General features: G+C 38.6%; 1 protein-coding gene across 3 annotated transcripts in view; it reads right to left on the bottom strand.

Moving 5' to 3' along the window:
- Positions 1-16,921, bottom strand: part of NEK9 (NIMA related kinase 9) — a 42,126-nt gene that overhangs the window by 6,630 nt on the left and 18,575 nt on the right. For all 3 annotated transcript variants that reach the window (XR_002796224.3, XR_011648301.1, XM_004455177.5), the window contains exons 11-21: positions 15,175-15,319; positions 14,335-14,535; positions 14,101-14,147; positions 12,459-12,614; positions 10,952-11,060; positions 10,302-10,463; positions 6,455-6,625; positions 5,586-5,645; positions 2,722-2,912; positions 1,461-1,622; positions 10-219 (exon numbers count right to left, since the gene is read on the bottom strand). Coding sequence is in view for 1 of the 3 variants with exons in the window: in XM_004455177.5 (XP_004455234.1) it covers positions 10-219; positions 1,461-1,622; positions 2,722-2,912; positions 5,586-5,645; positions 6,455-6,625; positions 10,302-10,463; positions 10,952-11,060; positions 12,459-12,614; positions 14,101-14,147; positions 14,335-14,535; positions 15,175-15,319 (1,614 nt within the window). In the remaining 2 variants the exon portion in view is untranslated. The remainder of the gene's footprint in view (positions 1-9; positions 220-1,460; positions 1,623-2,721; positions 2,913-5,585; positions 5,646-6,454; positions 6,626-10,301; positions 10,464-10,951; positions 11,061-12,458; positions 12,615-14,100; positions 14,148-14,334; positions 14,536-15,174; positions 15,320-16,921) is intronic.

Genomic DNA, 16,921 nt, shown 5'->3' with positions numbered 1-16,921 from the left:
TGTTCTCACCTGTTGCCCTCCTTCTAATTTCTTGTTCAGCTTCTGTAGTTGGGTAAAAATCTGGAGGTTTTCTTGCTGTAATTTCTGTTGTTCAGCCAGACACTTTAACACAAGACCCTGCAATCGCTCTACCTCCACCTGCAGAGTGCTGCATGCACAGGTAGGAGTCAATGACGTTTCCTTCCCAGCACATGTTCCTGCAGGATTCAGATGAGGTGGCTGCAGAAACGAGAGAGAGAGAGATGGCAGGAGGTCCTGCCCAAGTGCCATACTCCCCAGTCCAAATGTCCTCTAAGTATAATCAGATTTTACTTTAACATTAACAAGATTAACCACATATATACCTGAAGTATATGCAAGTGAAACAAAAACCCTGGAATTACAATAGTATCCGGCTCTAATATAAAAGGGCCAAGGAACTCTTAGTGCCTCAGTTACTGTCTGCTAAGGCAGAAAAGCAATCATCTATTTTGGGGGACTTTGTGAAAAATTTTAAAGTGCACTGATATCCCCATTTAAAATGCTGAAGTGAAGAAAAGCATGATTTGGTTTGGAACAAGTCCTTCTGATCAGTGAGGACACTGTGATCCAAAAGATCAACTCCATTCATGAAATGGAGTACATCACACTTTAGAAGAGATTTGAGAGGTGTTCAGTGAAACAGGACAGCCAAAACAACTCAAGAAGGCTGACAGAGGAATTAAAACATTCACCTGGAAATTTCGAAGGTTTTATTACCTCTTAAGGGAAGCTTTTCAATTATCCCTGCCTGGGTCTTTTTTTCCCCTTTTCCTACTGTATTCTGCAGGGGTTAGTAAACCATAGTCCATGGCAAATCGAACCTACTGTCTGTTTCTGTAAATCAAGTTTTATTGAAACTGGCACATTTACTCATTACACATTACGTAACTGCTTTTGTGCTATAGTGGCAGATTTGAGAGGTTGCCAATGAGACTGTATGAGCCACAAAGTCTACACAATTACTATGCAGCCCATTATTTAAAAAGTTTGATTAACTATTTTATAATTTTATTAAATTATTTATCACAATTTTATCTCTATCAAGGTTAGGCATACTTGGTTGCTCTGTCTCTAGACTACAACAAGCATTATTCCTAACTTACATTTAGAGTCTCCAACCCACCCTAGCAGTGTCATGTTTACTGAATTGAATTTGAATTTTGGAATTTCTATTTTGGTACTTTTGAGGCAGAGAAAACAAAGACAATCGTCTGGTGTAGAAAGGTGTTAGTCTGTCAGAAATGTGAAAGGGTAAATATGTTTGCAAAGAAACCTTAAGTAGAGGCTTTAAACACTAGGGAATAGACAGTATAATAAGTCAAGACAGGGTAGCTAGAAAACCAGTGAAGACACAGGAGTAGACAGTGAAGCCAGAAGACTTGGGCAGAGCATGCACCCACCATTTACCTAGTTGATTCAAAGGCAAAAAACTCAGTTACCCAGGCTCCTACTGGGGGCTTGTGTTCCAAAGGAGCCTCAGAGGCCACTTTGAGACCTTGTAGCTCTTCATAAGGCAGAGTATCTTTTTCAGATTCTGAAAACACTGCACTCAGGGGAGAGGGGCTGTCAGGCATGGGGATGTATTCTGCATTTTCCAGCTCCTACGTAGACAAGAAAGAATCTCATCAGTTCTGATTGCAGCAATTTACTTCTTCCCTCATTCCCTTTGCTCTCTTGCTAAAGCTGTCATTCTGTCATCCCATCAGCACCCTCTAGTGGAACAGGACCACTCTGGTTAACAACTTAACCTCATTACCTGTCGATAACTAGCTATCCCTTCCTCAGAGGAGTAACTGATGCAAATTCAAACTCAAATCCAAGAACACAATCTGGAGTATCTGATGTGTTTCCTCAACACACTTATCTACATAGGATATTCATCAAGTTGGGAAATGATAAGGTGGTAGCAGTGAGGCAGATGGCTAGGCTGCTAAAGGCTGAAGCTGAAGCTTTAGATACAGTCCTCTGCTGCTTCCTCCTTTTATACTCCTCAAATAACTAACAAGTTTAGTCTTATTGTAAAGAGAACTTTAAATCTGTAGATCTTTTTATTTTCTTTAGCAAAAAAATTTAAAATTTTGCAAACTAAATGCTCATTATAAAAAATAAGAGAATATAGATAGGCAAAGGAAGATAATGTCCATCACTCGGAAATAACTACTGTTAAAATTGTCAATATATAGTCTTGTAGACATTCTTCTATGCATTACATAGTTTCTAAAAGAATGGGATCATACTTCAAATATATTCCATCCTTTTCTGCATAGCAGAAAATATTGCTGTAAGCAATATTTTATTTAAATAAAAATATCTACCATTTATACTATCTGCCTCTCAACATTCATAAACATTTCCCTAGTGTTAAAGGCATTCCAATTGCCCCAATATTCCACTCTAGTAACCACAGGACAAAATCTCTAAGCTTAATATTTGCACACATGCACTAGAAAAACTGCCTTCAAGGAAGGTTGTATTACTTCACATTCACTTAAGTAATACTAGTACGAGAACATTTTGTTATTTTCTTGTCTTGGAAGGAAAAGGATTGGAGGTGATACTCTCAGGTAGAAATCAGAAATCCAGATACCTGCTAAGAGACAGTTTAATAGTACATGGGAAACTGAGAAATCCTGACAGTTCCTTTCTAGCCCCTGCAAAGGTCTGATAATTTATCTAAGGTACTTCTACCAAAGCAATTACCTTTCGAAGCCATCCAGGACAGGAGCTGCTGGCCCCACTACTGATCCCCATGGCCTCGGTGGGACTGATTAAACCTTCCATTCCTCGGTCTGCTTCCATTGTTCCTCGGAAGCCTCCACTTGGATCAGGAGTTTCAGATTCCTGCTGACTCTCCTCCTCTTCCCCACCACCTGGGCTAGAGCTCTGAACCACTGTCAGATACATAGCATAGAAAGCATTGTTATATGGCAAGAAAGATTTACCATCCTATAGCTCCTCTAGCCCCTGGAAAGGTTCCCAAGAATTGCATGTAGTGGAATGGCAATAGTGCAAGTGAAATATTGGGACTAAAGTTTTAGTTTTTTAAAAAATTTTATTTTTATAAAAAATTTATTTCTTGCCCCCCTAATTGTTTGCGCTTGCTGTCTCTGCTGTGTCTGTTTCTCTTCTTTTTTTTAGGAGGCACTGGAAACCGAACCCAGGACCTCCCATGTGGGAGTAAGGCACCCAATCACTTGAGCCACCTCTGCTCCCAGCTTGTTGTGTCTCTCATGTTTCCTTTTTTGTCTCCTCATTGTGTCAGGTTGTTGCATCAGCTTGCCATGCCAGCCTACCTCATCAGTTCACTGTCTTGCTCATCTTCTTCAGGAGGCAAAGGGAATAAAACCCAGACTCTCCCATGTGGAGGTAGGCGCCCAATTGCTTTAGCCACATCACCTTCCCAATTTTTAGTTTTCACATAAGATATTTGTATATCAGTATCTTAAACTTGCTTATCACTATATCCACAGTAGATTCTCTATGTTGTAAAGCATCACTGAACAATCACCCCAACCAAGGTTCACTGAAACTAGCAGCCATGCTTACTCTGCTTCTTTAACAGACACATTCTGACTCCAGCACCTTCTACAGACATTCACCTTACATAAAAAACTCTTAGCACTTGAGACAAACACCTCAAAGTTGCCAAATAAACGACATTCACATGAGGATTAAATGCTTTGATGACTATATTATTTGAAAAATATGACTGGTTCCTTTACAAATTGCACAGCATTTCCCAAGTTACCTTGATGAAGACTAGCTGATATGTGGTCAGGAAATGAAACTGAATTTTAAATGAGTCAAAGGGGAATATAATTAAGAAAGTAAATTTGTCAAAAAATTGCATGATATAATCTAAGGTCAACTATAAAGGATTCTTTATAATCACCTGCTCTGCTGGACGGAGGACCGATATATGCCATATTGTGATCCTACTGAAGCAGTAGCACTGTAGATGTCAAAATAAGCTCTGAAGCTTGCATCTTTGTTTTAAATGGACTTTAAACTATGTTACATTTGAGATATACATGTGAGTATATTAGATACATATGAAAGTTTTGACTAACAATAAAATAAACATATGTGAATCTACCACATAAGGAACAGGAATTGTGCAATCCAACAGGGTAGCCATCAGCCACGAGGCAATTTAAATTTTAGTAGAAAATTCAGTTACACTACCATTTTTCAAGTACTCAATAGCCATATGTGGCTAGTGGCTACTATACTGGGCAGCAAGGATATAGAACATTTTCCTTATTGCAGAAAGATCTACTGGAGAGTGCTGAATCAGAACATTATTTATATTGCTGTATCTGTTTTGTGAATTCCTTGCCTCACTGGCCTCCCACCCAGATGTAACTATTCTGATTAATTTTACACTTATCATTTCTTCTTTAAAAAAAAACAACTTAAAAGAAAAGCCAAAACTATATATCCTTAAAAATAAATTATTTATTTTGCTTATTTTGAACTTTATAAAAAGGTAGGTAGTCTGCTGCAACTTGCTTTTTACATTTCACATTCTGGAACTATTTGAGGATGTTGTTCACTTTCATACTTGTATAATATTCCATTGGGTGATTATAACACATTCAATCAATAAATAATAAATATTTATTTATTAAGTATTCATGTGTCAAGCATTGTAAAAATTGCAGATAAAACTAGTGAATAAAAAAGACAAAATCACTATCCTTACAGGCATTTTCCTACAAATGGACACTTGCCTTTAATCTATGTTTTTCCTTTAAATAATGTTTGAGCAAAACAAAGTTGTGAGAGAACTGTACTTAGCAAAAAGATATTTTATCATATGTGGCAGATATTAATATGCTTAAATAGAGATGCTGAGCAATGGATTATTTAAACAATCCTATAAGAGGTCTAAATATGTATATAAATATGTAAATTGAAGTTCCACAACTATAAATCAGACTTTAAACTGTTCCTTTTGGGGGGATTAATCTGTTTCTATTATGGTTCTTTATCCATTTTGATTCTACAAAATATCAGAATCCATCAAAGGCATATAGGGACTCTAGCTGGTAGAAAACCACAAAGGAACACAGATTCAATCTCCTTGCGTGGTCCCAAACAATAGAGAACCATGAAGCAAGCAGTCAATGGAAAATTACCAGAGTTTACAGCTGACTTTCCTAACCACGTTTAAAGTTTAGCCAAGTTTTAATTCAAAGGCCTGTTCTGAAGAACAATCTTTGTAGACTAGAATACTTCTGGAAATACTATGGAAGAGAGAACCCATACATAGTCCCTAGGATAGTAAGGAAAGGGACAATACATAACTCACATTACAATGTTGAGCAAGTCACTTAATTATTCCCACTTACATGGAGACAAAGATGCACCCTTCTCTTTGACCACAATATTAAAGTCCTAATACTGTGAAACCACCGAAATATGATCCTCTCACTTCATCACTGTTAGCTTATTTCTCAATGCAGTTCCCTATTTCCCTTTGAGTTTTGGAGACGGCCTGGGATCCAAATCAAAGATTCATACTTCAGAAAACCACTAGTACCTGAGACATCACTACTCACCAGTTCCAATGGACAAGCCACTGCTATTGGAACGGATGGTCTTGGAATTCAACACTTTCTCTGAGAGGAAAAATATTTAGTAGGTAAGCACTGTATACAAATAAAGGCAAGAAAAGTGAGAAGACTAGGAGAGGAAGATAATTTAGGAGAAAACTGCTGTCCTTGACTCCAAATATACTTATTTTTTTAGAGATTAATAATCAATATAATTAGCTAAACACCACTAGGTACTCTAACTATATTCACTATCTAAAGCAGCAATTCTCCACTTTGGCTGCTCATTGGAATCACCTGGGAAGCTTTATAAAAGTAACAATGCCTAGGTCCCACCCCAGAGATTATGATTTAATTGGTCAGGAGCAGGGTCTGAGCAGTGGGAGTTTTAAAAGCTCCCTAGGGATTCTAATGTGTAGCCAAGGTTGAGAACCACTGATCTAAAAGAATGGACTTGTAAACCCTTACATTACACAAGTCTTTATAATTTAGTTCATAACAAAATAATCTTTATTCAGAAAGGATTTATGATTTAAAATTTCTTTTTAAACATGTACTGAGTGTTTCTCTCAAAAGCATCAATGCAGGTAACAAATTTATTAATGAACAAATGTAGGTAACAAATGCCCTGCAGAGAAAGGTAGTGCCCAGAACTATGTTGGAGAATGGTCAAGAGGTGGCAGATGACAAAGCTGAGGAAATGACAGTACTCTGTTCCTACCACTAAGAATGGGCATCTCTGACCATTACAAGACTTATGAAAAGTAGTCTCTTTTTTTAGGATACTTCAGTTTTTTAAGAATGTGACCATCAGTACCTTAGGTATTCTATTCCCTGTCAAAGCCACCTCAACCCCACACATATGAAATACTTACCAACAATGAGAATGGTGTGCCAGCCACGGCAAGACAGGTCTGGGACGTAATGCAGAGATCCAAAAATAGGCCGAGGCCATGAGGTACAGATATCAGAGCCATGCGGTCTCTCAGTGGGGGTCATTGCCAGGCGGCCATTACCACCATTGCCCCAGGCAAAAATGTGATTATCTAGAAAAAAGAAAATTAAACAGCAGATAGTTTTATAGGACACTGATTTCCCCACTCTTGATCTTTACGCCCTAGAGCTAGAAAAACTTCCTACTATGTTGTGAAAAAGGGAAAGCTATTTATTCCCCTATGAAAAGCCTAACCTTTTCCTGATGCTATTTAGGTAGAAATGAACACTTCTCCTCTGTACTGCCATTCATTCATTCATTTGCTTCCTCATTCAACAATCTTTTAGTGGTCATTCATTCAACAAATATTTATTGGGCATCTACTTCATGATAGGCACTGTTCAAGAAGCTAGGGATAGAGCAGTTAACAAAACAAAATCCCCACCCTTCTCCATTACTAATGGAGAAGACTAATAATACATAAGTAAATAAATATCTAATATTTCAGAGAGCAAGAAATGCTATGAAGAAATGATGAAGAAAGATAAATGGAAATAAGAATAAGAGAGTGGGGTGGGGTGTCATTATTTTAGATAGTCAGAGAAGTACTTTTTGATTCTTGAGCTGAGACCTGATTGAAGTGAGGGAAAAAGCCATGTGGATTCTTGGGGAAAAGCTTTTCAGGCAGAGGGAACAAGCAAGTACAAAGGCCCTGTGTAGGTATAGCAGTTTGGTATTATATTTATAAATTCCAAAATTAGATATTGAATGCTGTTTGTAAACTGGTCTGTTCCTCTGGGTGTAAGAGATTATCCTAAATTCAGAGGTTTCACTTTTACTTGATGAAATAATGATTAAGGTGTTGATTGGGCCACATTAGTAGGGGTGGGGACTCAAAGAGAAAACTACATGGCAGAGGAGAGAGTTTTTGATTCTGGAGCTCTGGGAAGTAAACACACAGAAGAACACAGAGGAAGAGAGATGGCTCCATAGACAAGGCAGAGGTCCTGGGAAAAGAAAGAGAATGACAGTCTACAGCTGACCTTGTGGAGAAGAAAAGAGCAGCCGATCCCAGAAAGAATCGGGCCCCAGGGAGAGAGACAAAGCCTGAAGGAGCTGGGACCATGGAGCCTTAGGAGGAAGAGGAAGGAGAGGAGGCTGAACCCTTGCAGAGGCTGGCAGCCATCTTGTTCCAACACATGGCAACAGACTTCGGTGAGGGAAGTAACTACGCTTTATGGACTTGTGACTATAAGCTTCTATCCCAAATAAATACAGTTTATAAAAACCAATAGATTTGGCTGACTAATACAGTAGATAACATGAATAGCATGAACAAGGAGGCCCCTACACCTGCAGCAGAGAAGGGAGGGAACAGCAGTAGAAGAGCTTAGGCGGTAGCTGGGGTCTTTGTCATATAAGGCCTTGTAAGCCATTGTAATGACTTTGATTGTTAAAGACTGAGGTAAGAAAACATTAGAAGTTTTAAGCACAGATTTTTAAAAACGATCCCTCAGGCTACCACCCAACTTTTGCAGGGGAACAAAGGTAGAAGCAGAGAGACCAGTTGAAGAGAATGCAATAACCCAATGAGAGATAGAGAGATCTGGACAAGTTTTAGTGGTGAAGATGGTAAGAAATGGTTAGATATATTCTGAAAGAGCAACAGGATTTGCCAATGGATGGGATATAGGTGCACAATGGAGGTGTGTAAAGAACGTGTATGGAGATGCATGAGGTACAGATCTGGGTAGAAAATCATATATTAAGCTTGTTTAAGATACCCATAACTTCTTGCCTAGATCAGCACATTTTTTAATGAAAATTAATGCTATTAATGCTTAGGCCAGGACAACAAGCATGAATCAGGATCAACCTGGGAAAAATGGGTTATATAGTCACCCTACCTTTAGACACACAAATTGAGGAGCTATTGAATAAATAATTCTGGAGGTCAGGGGAGCTATCAGTATATGGAGGGGACTTAAGGTAATGAGTGAAGGTAGAAAGTGGAGAAATAGGAGGATTGTGCCCTGGGGACTCTAAAGTTTAGATGACTAGGATATTGCTATTGTGGCACTTGGCATACCTGTCTATACTAATTATTTATATATTATGTCTCCCTACCCTATTAGATTGTAAGTTTCTTTTTTTTTTTTTTTTTAAAAGATTTATTTATTTATTTAATATCCTCCCCCTCCCCTGGTTGTCTGTTCTTGGTGTCTATTTTGCTGCGTCTTGTTTCTTTGTCCGCTTCTGTTGTCGTCAGCGGCACGGGAAGTGTGGGCGGCGCCATTCCTGGGCAGGCTGCTCTTTCTTTTCACGCTGGGCGGCTCTCCTCACGGGCGCACTCCTTGCGCGTGGGGCTCCCCTACGCGGGGGACACCTTGCGTGGCATGGCACTCCTTGCGCGCATCAGCGCTGCGCATGGCCAGCTCCACACGGGTCAAGGAGGCCCGGGGTTTGAACCGCGGACCTCCCATATGGTAGACGGACGCCCTAACCACTGGGCCAAAGTCCGTTTCCCAGATTTTAAGTTTCTTGAGAACAGGAGCTTTCTGAGACTTATTTCTATATTCCCAGAGGCTTAAAGAAGACCTAGAGCATAGGAGGAACTCAGTTTATGATTGCTGCATGAATGAGGCTATAAAGTACCCTTCAGGGGAGTGAAGGAACATTCTTCAGAAGGTATATGCCCATTTACAGAATCCAACTGTAAACTCCCAAATCTGAAGTTGAACTCATGAAGGACCTAGATTTTGTTCAAGAAACATACCTCTCTCAGGTTCTGTCAAAAAGTACTACTGAAGCCTTGGGCACTAAATTTAATCCTCAGTGGTATCCTAATGCTGTCCTTAGACTATTATCTAAGTCTGACCTAAACGGTTTGCTCCTTCAAGTTTCCTGTTTTGGGCTAATAGCGAGGGGTAATGGGCCACTCTGAAAGCTGGTTCACTTAATTAAATATGGTAACAGATCACTTAGCTGACACTGTCCTGGCACCCTTCATGTGTACACAACAGGCATATAGACAGGAAGAAAAAGACGTCTCAGAGCATGAGGGGCAGCAAAAAAAGTCAAAAGAAGATGAAATGTGTCTTGCTGCTCACCAGTCACAAGTAATAGGTGGCTAGAAAAAGAAAAAGTTCAGAAGATACAGAAAGAGAGATAACAGACAAGGGACGAGAATAAAGGGGGAGAGGAATTATGGATAGCAAAAATGGCAGTAAAGAAGAGAAGTGATAGAAGCAAAAAAGATGGTGCAGAGAAGAGAAAGCTGTGGGAGAAAAGAAAGAAGAAAAATCAATTACACCAACTCAGAAATCTGAGAAACACATGAAATAGAGGTCAAATAGCCTTTCAAGCCTCTGCAGTCCCTAAGGACATCACTGCAGAGCACCTGACTCCAGCCAAGGATCAAGGTCAGATTCTGTTCTTTCCAGACACTTACTCAATATTTATTGAAAACAACTCTGTGCTAGGTAAGGGTGTTTAAAGAAGCATTTAATGATTTTTGAAAAATTTTACCAAAAAAATTAAAGTTAAAATGAAAAAAAAGAGTAGGGGCTCAAAAGTATTAACTTGCCATCCTTTTTAAAAAGTATCATCATTTGGTCACATGAAAAGCTAATGAAGCTCCATATGTATAACAATTGCCATCAATTTAATACAAATAAAAAAATAAATGTATGATCCAGTGATACAAATAACCAGTCCACCTCATTCCCAACCAAGAATTAAAGCAGAGCCATCTGTCGGAAAGCTTGAAATGATATGTACAGACTCACCATCAGTGGCAGCAATGGTAAACTCATCACCGCAGGAGACTCTGATCACTTGCTTCCCACCTAGGGGTCCCCCCAGCAGATTGATTCCTAAACGCTTCTTATAATTCCCAACACCCAGCTGCCCACACTTGTTGCAGCCAAAGGTCAGCAGGCGCCCTCGCTCTGAAAGAGAAGCAAAAATAAATAACCAGGCACAAATGGGTCAAGGAACAGAGTGAAACTTATCGAATGAAGAGTTCCAAAGACTAGCTTCTTGGCGTTAGAAGAACACTAATATAAAGCTATACACATAATCCCGATCTAGGGCAGGTAGTACATTTAGTGCATCTATTTTATTAGACCCAATAGATGACTTAATACAGCATTTTCTCTCCAATATTTCATTTTGATGTGGGAAATGGGTACTTTGTAACTTACAGAAGGTGTTACAGGCAACAGGTTTCTAGATTATAGGTATGGCATCTCAGTAAGGGATTATCAAGCATTTATAAAGATTATCAGCAAAAACATCGTTGAATACCTAATTTGTTAATGAGATAATACTAAGGGGAAAGGATGTATTTACTGTTAAGGAGAGACAATACTTGATAAAATAAAGAGACTGAGTTACTAGACATGTTTGTAGTGTGTATAGTTATAAATCAACTCACCATCAATAGCAGCTGTGTGAGTTTTGCCTGGGGCAACAGTTCGGATCTTATAAAATGACAACTGTTTAGCCAAGGTAAAGGAGGTTGTGTAGGGGACTTCGTGGTATGCCTGAAACAAGGTAAAACACAAAGCTGAGGCTCATGATATATAAAATGGAATAATCAGACTAAGAATGGGCAAGAGCCATGGTGACCAAAAGGCCTTTCGAATACAACATACTGTAAGAAGAGGTACCAGGTAGCTTTCTATCTCCAACAAAACACAAGAAGAAATAAGTTCAATATGTAATCGGACACTTTAAGTGGTGTATGTTGTTTTCTGACAACAAAAGTTTTAGATTCGGAATCAGGGTATATAAAACATGAACTTTCCATCCCAGAATGTATTTATTTAAGAATAGAATTACTGGCATTTGTCTTGGTTATTCACTCTGCATACCTAACAAGGACAGGACAAAAAATTAAAATCCTGAGGACTTTCTCCAGCATATAAAGCAACCAGTTTAATATGATCAAATTTCATCTATAGGGCAGTGTTTCTCAAATTAACACCCGTATTCCCTTTGGATAAACATAAAAAAAAAAAACACCAAAAAAAAACATCCTCTTATGTAAGTTTTAAAATACAAAGTATCACAACAAATCCTATGTTATAATAAAATATAAATTAAGTAATGATATTATGTATATTCCCTTTTAAACTACATGCCTCCCCAGCCTCTGCTCTGAATTGGTACTCCCCCAAATGAGAATCAGTGCCTTAAGGGATTGCTTAAAAATTAATTTATCTTTTCCACGGCACAGGAAATTTTTGTCTCTTAATTTTGATTCTTCAGAAAATGACAAAAACTCATCATACTAACACAAAGAGAAGAGTAAGACTTAATATCAGTGGTATATTTCATGATATCCTGGAAAAAAGAACCTAGTCATTTCATATAATAAGTCTGCACAGGACCAGTGCTTTGGGAGCAATAAATCTAAAAAACTCTCTGGGGAGAAGATGCATAGAAATATGTTCCTTTACATAATGTTAATTTTCTTATACCTATTTCAATGATAAGGTATAACCTGAATTCTATCCCTTTATTCTTTGTAATCAATTCACTTACTGAGGTGTAACTAACACACTGTAAAATATTGTATAGCTTGATAAAATTTTCTATATGTATATTCTTATAAAACCATTACACAGATCAAGCTATGGACCACTCTCATCCCTCCCACCCCTTCTCAGTTAATACCCATACCACTCCTCTAAGAAGAAACGACTATTTTGACTTTTGCCATCACAGATTAATTTTGCCTATTCTGAAACGCCATATAAATGGGATCACACAGTACGTACTATTTTGAGGCTGGTTCTTTTGCTGGATGTAATAATCTGCGATCTTATCACTTTATTCTTAATTAAAATTCCATGATCACTAACCAATAACATTCCAAAAGAATTTCCAACCTAGAGAAGTTCTGGCAACGTGGTTAGGATACCAAAGAGGAAACTCACTTCATGGTTGATAATCCCAGACATGCACTGGTTTAGGCCCAGTTTGTTGAACTCATTGAGTCCACAGGCCAGCACTTTGCCTGACTGGGTCAGCAGAAATGTCCCATCACAGCCACACTGAACTGAGACAATAATCAAGGCCTTGGGAACATCCACCTGGAAGAAAAAAAAAATCAGAAGAAAATAAATCCCCCAATACATAACTTGTATTAAGAAAACAAAACAAACAAATCAAAAAACCCTCAGACTCTTTCAAAAGTGACACGCTGCATTCAGAAAGATTATAGGGAAATAAGGGTTGCTCTATTCTCTTCTGATCTGCCCAGAAGCTTAGAGGCTACTGTTTTCAACAAGAAGCTCAAGCTTTAAAATATAAAATCAAACAAGGTAGTTACAGGTCAATTAAACAGATACCCCTGTCAACACTTGTTTTAGCAACAGTCTATTTTGGGAGACTTCTCAGAAAAAGTTGGGAAAAAAGCTTCGATTCTTTGATTTCATCCTCTGAGGCAAAAGGCTCCCTGACAGTTGTAGAAATAGTTCTGTAGCCCTGTGGGGTCCCACTCCACTTATTTTATAACTGAGATGGTAGCCAGGACTTCCAAACATTCACTTTCCTCCACAGCTAACTAGGTAGGGCTTGAGAATATTGGGAGGAGATAAATGGGGCAAAGATGGATGTGTGTAAAATGTGAAACCTCAAACCCCAGTGGTTCTAACACAGCCTTTTTGGAGAAAAGAAACAGCCTTGAATCCCACTGAGAACGGTCCTCATAAATATATAAATTTTAAAATTTAAATAAAAATGGTTCACAGTAATTGTATAGACAATGACCCTCCACCTACTAGTCAGTGAACCTGTGCTTGAACAGGTATAAGACAGGTCACTTGATGGTGCTCTTCCCTTAGCTGGTTCCAGCTGCTATGAGCCTCTCACAGTGCCAGCTCTTATAGTATGGGGGTAACTGGGTATTATGTTTTATATATGACCCCTAAACACAAACAACTACTTCATCTGGTGTTCAAATGAAGAAACAGGAGGGAAAATAATTGTTGCTGGATTAAGAGATATGCTTTCCAGTATCTTCTCAAGGAAACTTCCAGGGTATATTTAGATATATGCGAGTTTTTCACTGTATGTGCTGGCTTTATTTTTATTTTTTTATTTATTTTGAGGTACTGGGGCCAGGGATTGAACCTAGGACCTATTTAAGTGGGAAGCAGGCGCTCAACAACTGAGCCACATTAGCTCTCCTGAGTTGGTCTTTTCATTTATTTTGCTTTTTTTGTTTGTTTGTTTTTTAGGAGGCACTGGGAACTGAACCCATGACCTCCATGTGGGAAGGAGGCACTCAACTGCTTGAGCCACATGCACTCCCCTGTGTGCTGGCTTTAACTCTCATCCCTGAGTAAAATGTGATTTCAGTGTCCACAGTGGCTATATCCTTTCTCAGCTTTCTATGACTGAGTCAAATGACAAGACCATAGACTGCTAAGTCAGGAATCCCAGAATAGCCAGTCTCCCAGACAGTAAATACATCAGAAAGAAATACCTTGATATGAGCAGTCAGGGAAAGAGGACATATTAATGGAGTCTGTGTGACCTAGATAGGTTTTAGGAAGAAGGTGCTTTTGATTTTACCTTTTGTGGCATGTAATAATCCTCTTCTGAATCCAAACCCAGTCGTCCTGAGACACACATAAAAGAGATCATTTTAATAAGTGCCTCCTTCCCAATGAAAACATTTTATAAGAGTCTTTTTACTGAATTAACACTTCTCAAAGAGAGGCTGTATGATATGTTTAGGTGCATACAGAAATGAAGTCAGGTTGTATACAACTGGGCATATGTGGACAGAGAAAAGGCTACACCTACCATATTCACCACAGCCCCAAGAATAGACATCCTTGTTTCGTGTCAAAACTACCACATGATTATCTCCACAGGAGACCTGCTCCACTGGGTTGCTGAGAAAGAAGTTAAGCTGCATGGGTTCTAGCACTTCAGGACCAGCAACCTTGTCCACCCCCATGCAGCCATAATAATCTGATCCAAAGGTATAGAGTTGACCCTCATCTGTGAAAGGAAGGAAAACAGAACCCATCAAAGGACTGACTTTCTCCAGTCAGAAAGCTGGGCAGCCCTGGAATGAGGGCCACCCCAGTCGATGATCTCACATGAGATGATGACAGCAGAGAAGTCCAAAGGACAGACAGCAAGTCTATTAGGAGATCACATGTACTGTAACAATTTTAATAAAAGGTGGTAGTAGTATCATGTTTAAAAGCCCTTGAAATTTTATTGGGGCCTTATCTATTTTATATATAAAAAGAGAGTACCAAGGAATCATAAAATGATAAAGGACAACACCCCAATTGATTTCAACTCTTTTTTTTTTTTTTTTTCATTTCAACTCTTGATTCCTGATTTAGTGCTATATACAGCCTGAATAGATGTTTTTTTTTCTGATAAGTTCCCCAACTGGCACATACCTCACACATTTCTCCTGATCCCACTTTTTCTCTGTTATCAACCTACCTTCTCCTTGCTCATCACCCCATAATATTATAACAGATTGGGCAAGTTGTTTTTAATGTGTATACTTGCTCAATGTCTTTTGGTTCTTTAAATGCTGTGTTTTGTTGTAAAATCCAAACTAGAACTGCACAATGCTTCACATTAAATGTACCTACATGCTTTCTGATGATGGCTTACCTGTCACACAGACAGTGAAATCATCACCACACGACACTTGCCGGATAGCTTTGCCTTGCAACTTTTCCACGTGCTTTGGCTGTCGATAGGAAGCTTTATCTCCATGGCCCAGTTGACCGTGGAGTTTAGTACCTCCTTGCATGTTCTGTGAAATAAAGAGAATTTGTAATGATTTACTTTAACTTTTTATGCCAAAAACTCATCTCAAGATAATTTCTTAGGAAGAAAATCAATAGGGAAAAAGTCAACTAGAAATTTAGGGATTAGAAAATAATGTGTAAGGGGATTAAACCTTTTAATGGTAGGTAGTATAAAATTCCTGCCACAGGAAAAAGAAGACGTATAAAGTATATCCAGGATTGATATCCGTCAGTACTTTGATACATCCCCAATTCTGTGTTTCTCCTTCAAGTCTAGGGTGAACTATATATTTAAATTATGGGTGATGGTGAAAAATTCTTTTTAGACACTCATTTGAGTATGCTCTTTTGGAAATCTTTATTAGAACTTCTACAAATTTTGGTCACAGTTTCCTTGAAACATGGAACAGTTATATATAAATTATTGGCTATATCAAAGAAGCTGCTACATAGCACCAAAAATAGCCCTAAATGACTTTTCAACAGTTTTTAGAGATAAATATTTTTTTCCATTCAATGACTCAACCACAAGTCCTTATATAAATGTTTCACTCCATTTCTGGTAGCCCAACTGCAGGGGCTAGTCTTTAAGGGGTGGGTTTTTAGGAAATAATAGCAGGCCATCACTCTCCAACAGAGAGACTCATCCACTCATTATTTCATTCAATAAATAACTGAATGTCTACTCTGTTAACACACTGGGGATAAAGTATTGAACAAGATAAAACAAAACAAAATTCCTGTACTCATGGAGAAAGTATCAGAATCTACTGGAAAGAATGAGCTCCTTCAGTGACAGGAAGAAGAGTAAAAAGAACCCCAAACCTAAGACAAGGTCAGGTAAAGAAAAAGCAACCTGAAATAAGCCTGAGAAGGCACAGCCAAAGAGACAGGAGGAAAGCAAAGAGAACATGATGTCAGGGAAGCCAAAGCCTCAAGGACGGAGTGATCAACTCTGTCAAATGCTGCCAAGAGGGCAAGCAAGGTAAGGATTTAAAAGTATCTGTTTTACTTTAGTATTTTATAGCTTATTTCATCAAGTCCAGTTTCAATCAAGTGGCAGGGATAGAAGCTGCATTGTAGGTGAATGAGGAGAGACTGGGAAATAAGGAAATAGCAAACAGGCAATTTTGTTCAAGGTGAGAGACAGAATGGAATCTAGAGGGGAACAAAAGGAGCATGGGGTCAGGGAAGTATTCTTTTAAGAAATGAGAGGATCTATCAGATTTAAATGCAAATGGGAAGAAGCTAGCATTCAGAATGAGATAAAGACAGAATACAGAGGGAGAAAGTATAACTGATGAAGTGAGATCTCTAAGAAGGCCTTGGAGAACAGGAAAGGTTAGTACCAGAAAGGTAAAAAAGGAAGAAAAGATGGATGTGGATATAAACCTAATGGAACATCACAGAGGGAACTAATTTCAATGATGCCCACTTTAAGGTGAGGAAGGCAAAGAGACTAGTTTTAAGAGTAAAGGAAGAGGTGAGGGGAGGATCCGAAGTTTGTAGTGAAATGACTAGGTTTACAGAAGTTGTGGAGAACAGAGAAGGCTGATTAGAGAATCAGTAGAGCTCTTTTAAAAGGAAAATTAAAGATGTTGATCAGG

Source organism: Dasypus novemcinctus, chromosome 3 (genome assembly GCF_030445035.2).
Source record: "Dasypus novemcinctus isolate mDasNov1 chromosome 3, mDasNov1.1.hap2, whole genome shotgun sequence".
Lineage (NCBI taxonomy): Eukaryota > Metazoa > Chordata > Mammalia > Cingulata > Dasypodidae > Dasypus > Dasypus novemcinctus.
This window is presented reverse-complemented; position numbering and strand designations above follow the sequence as displayed.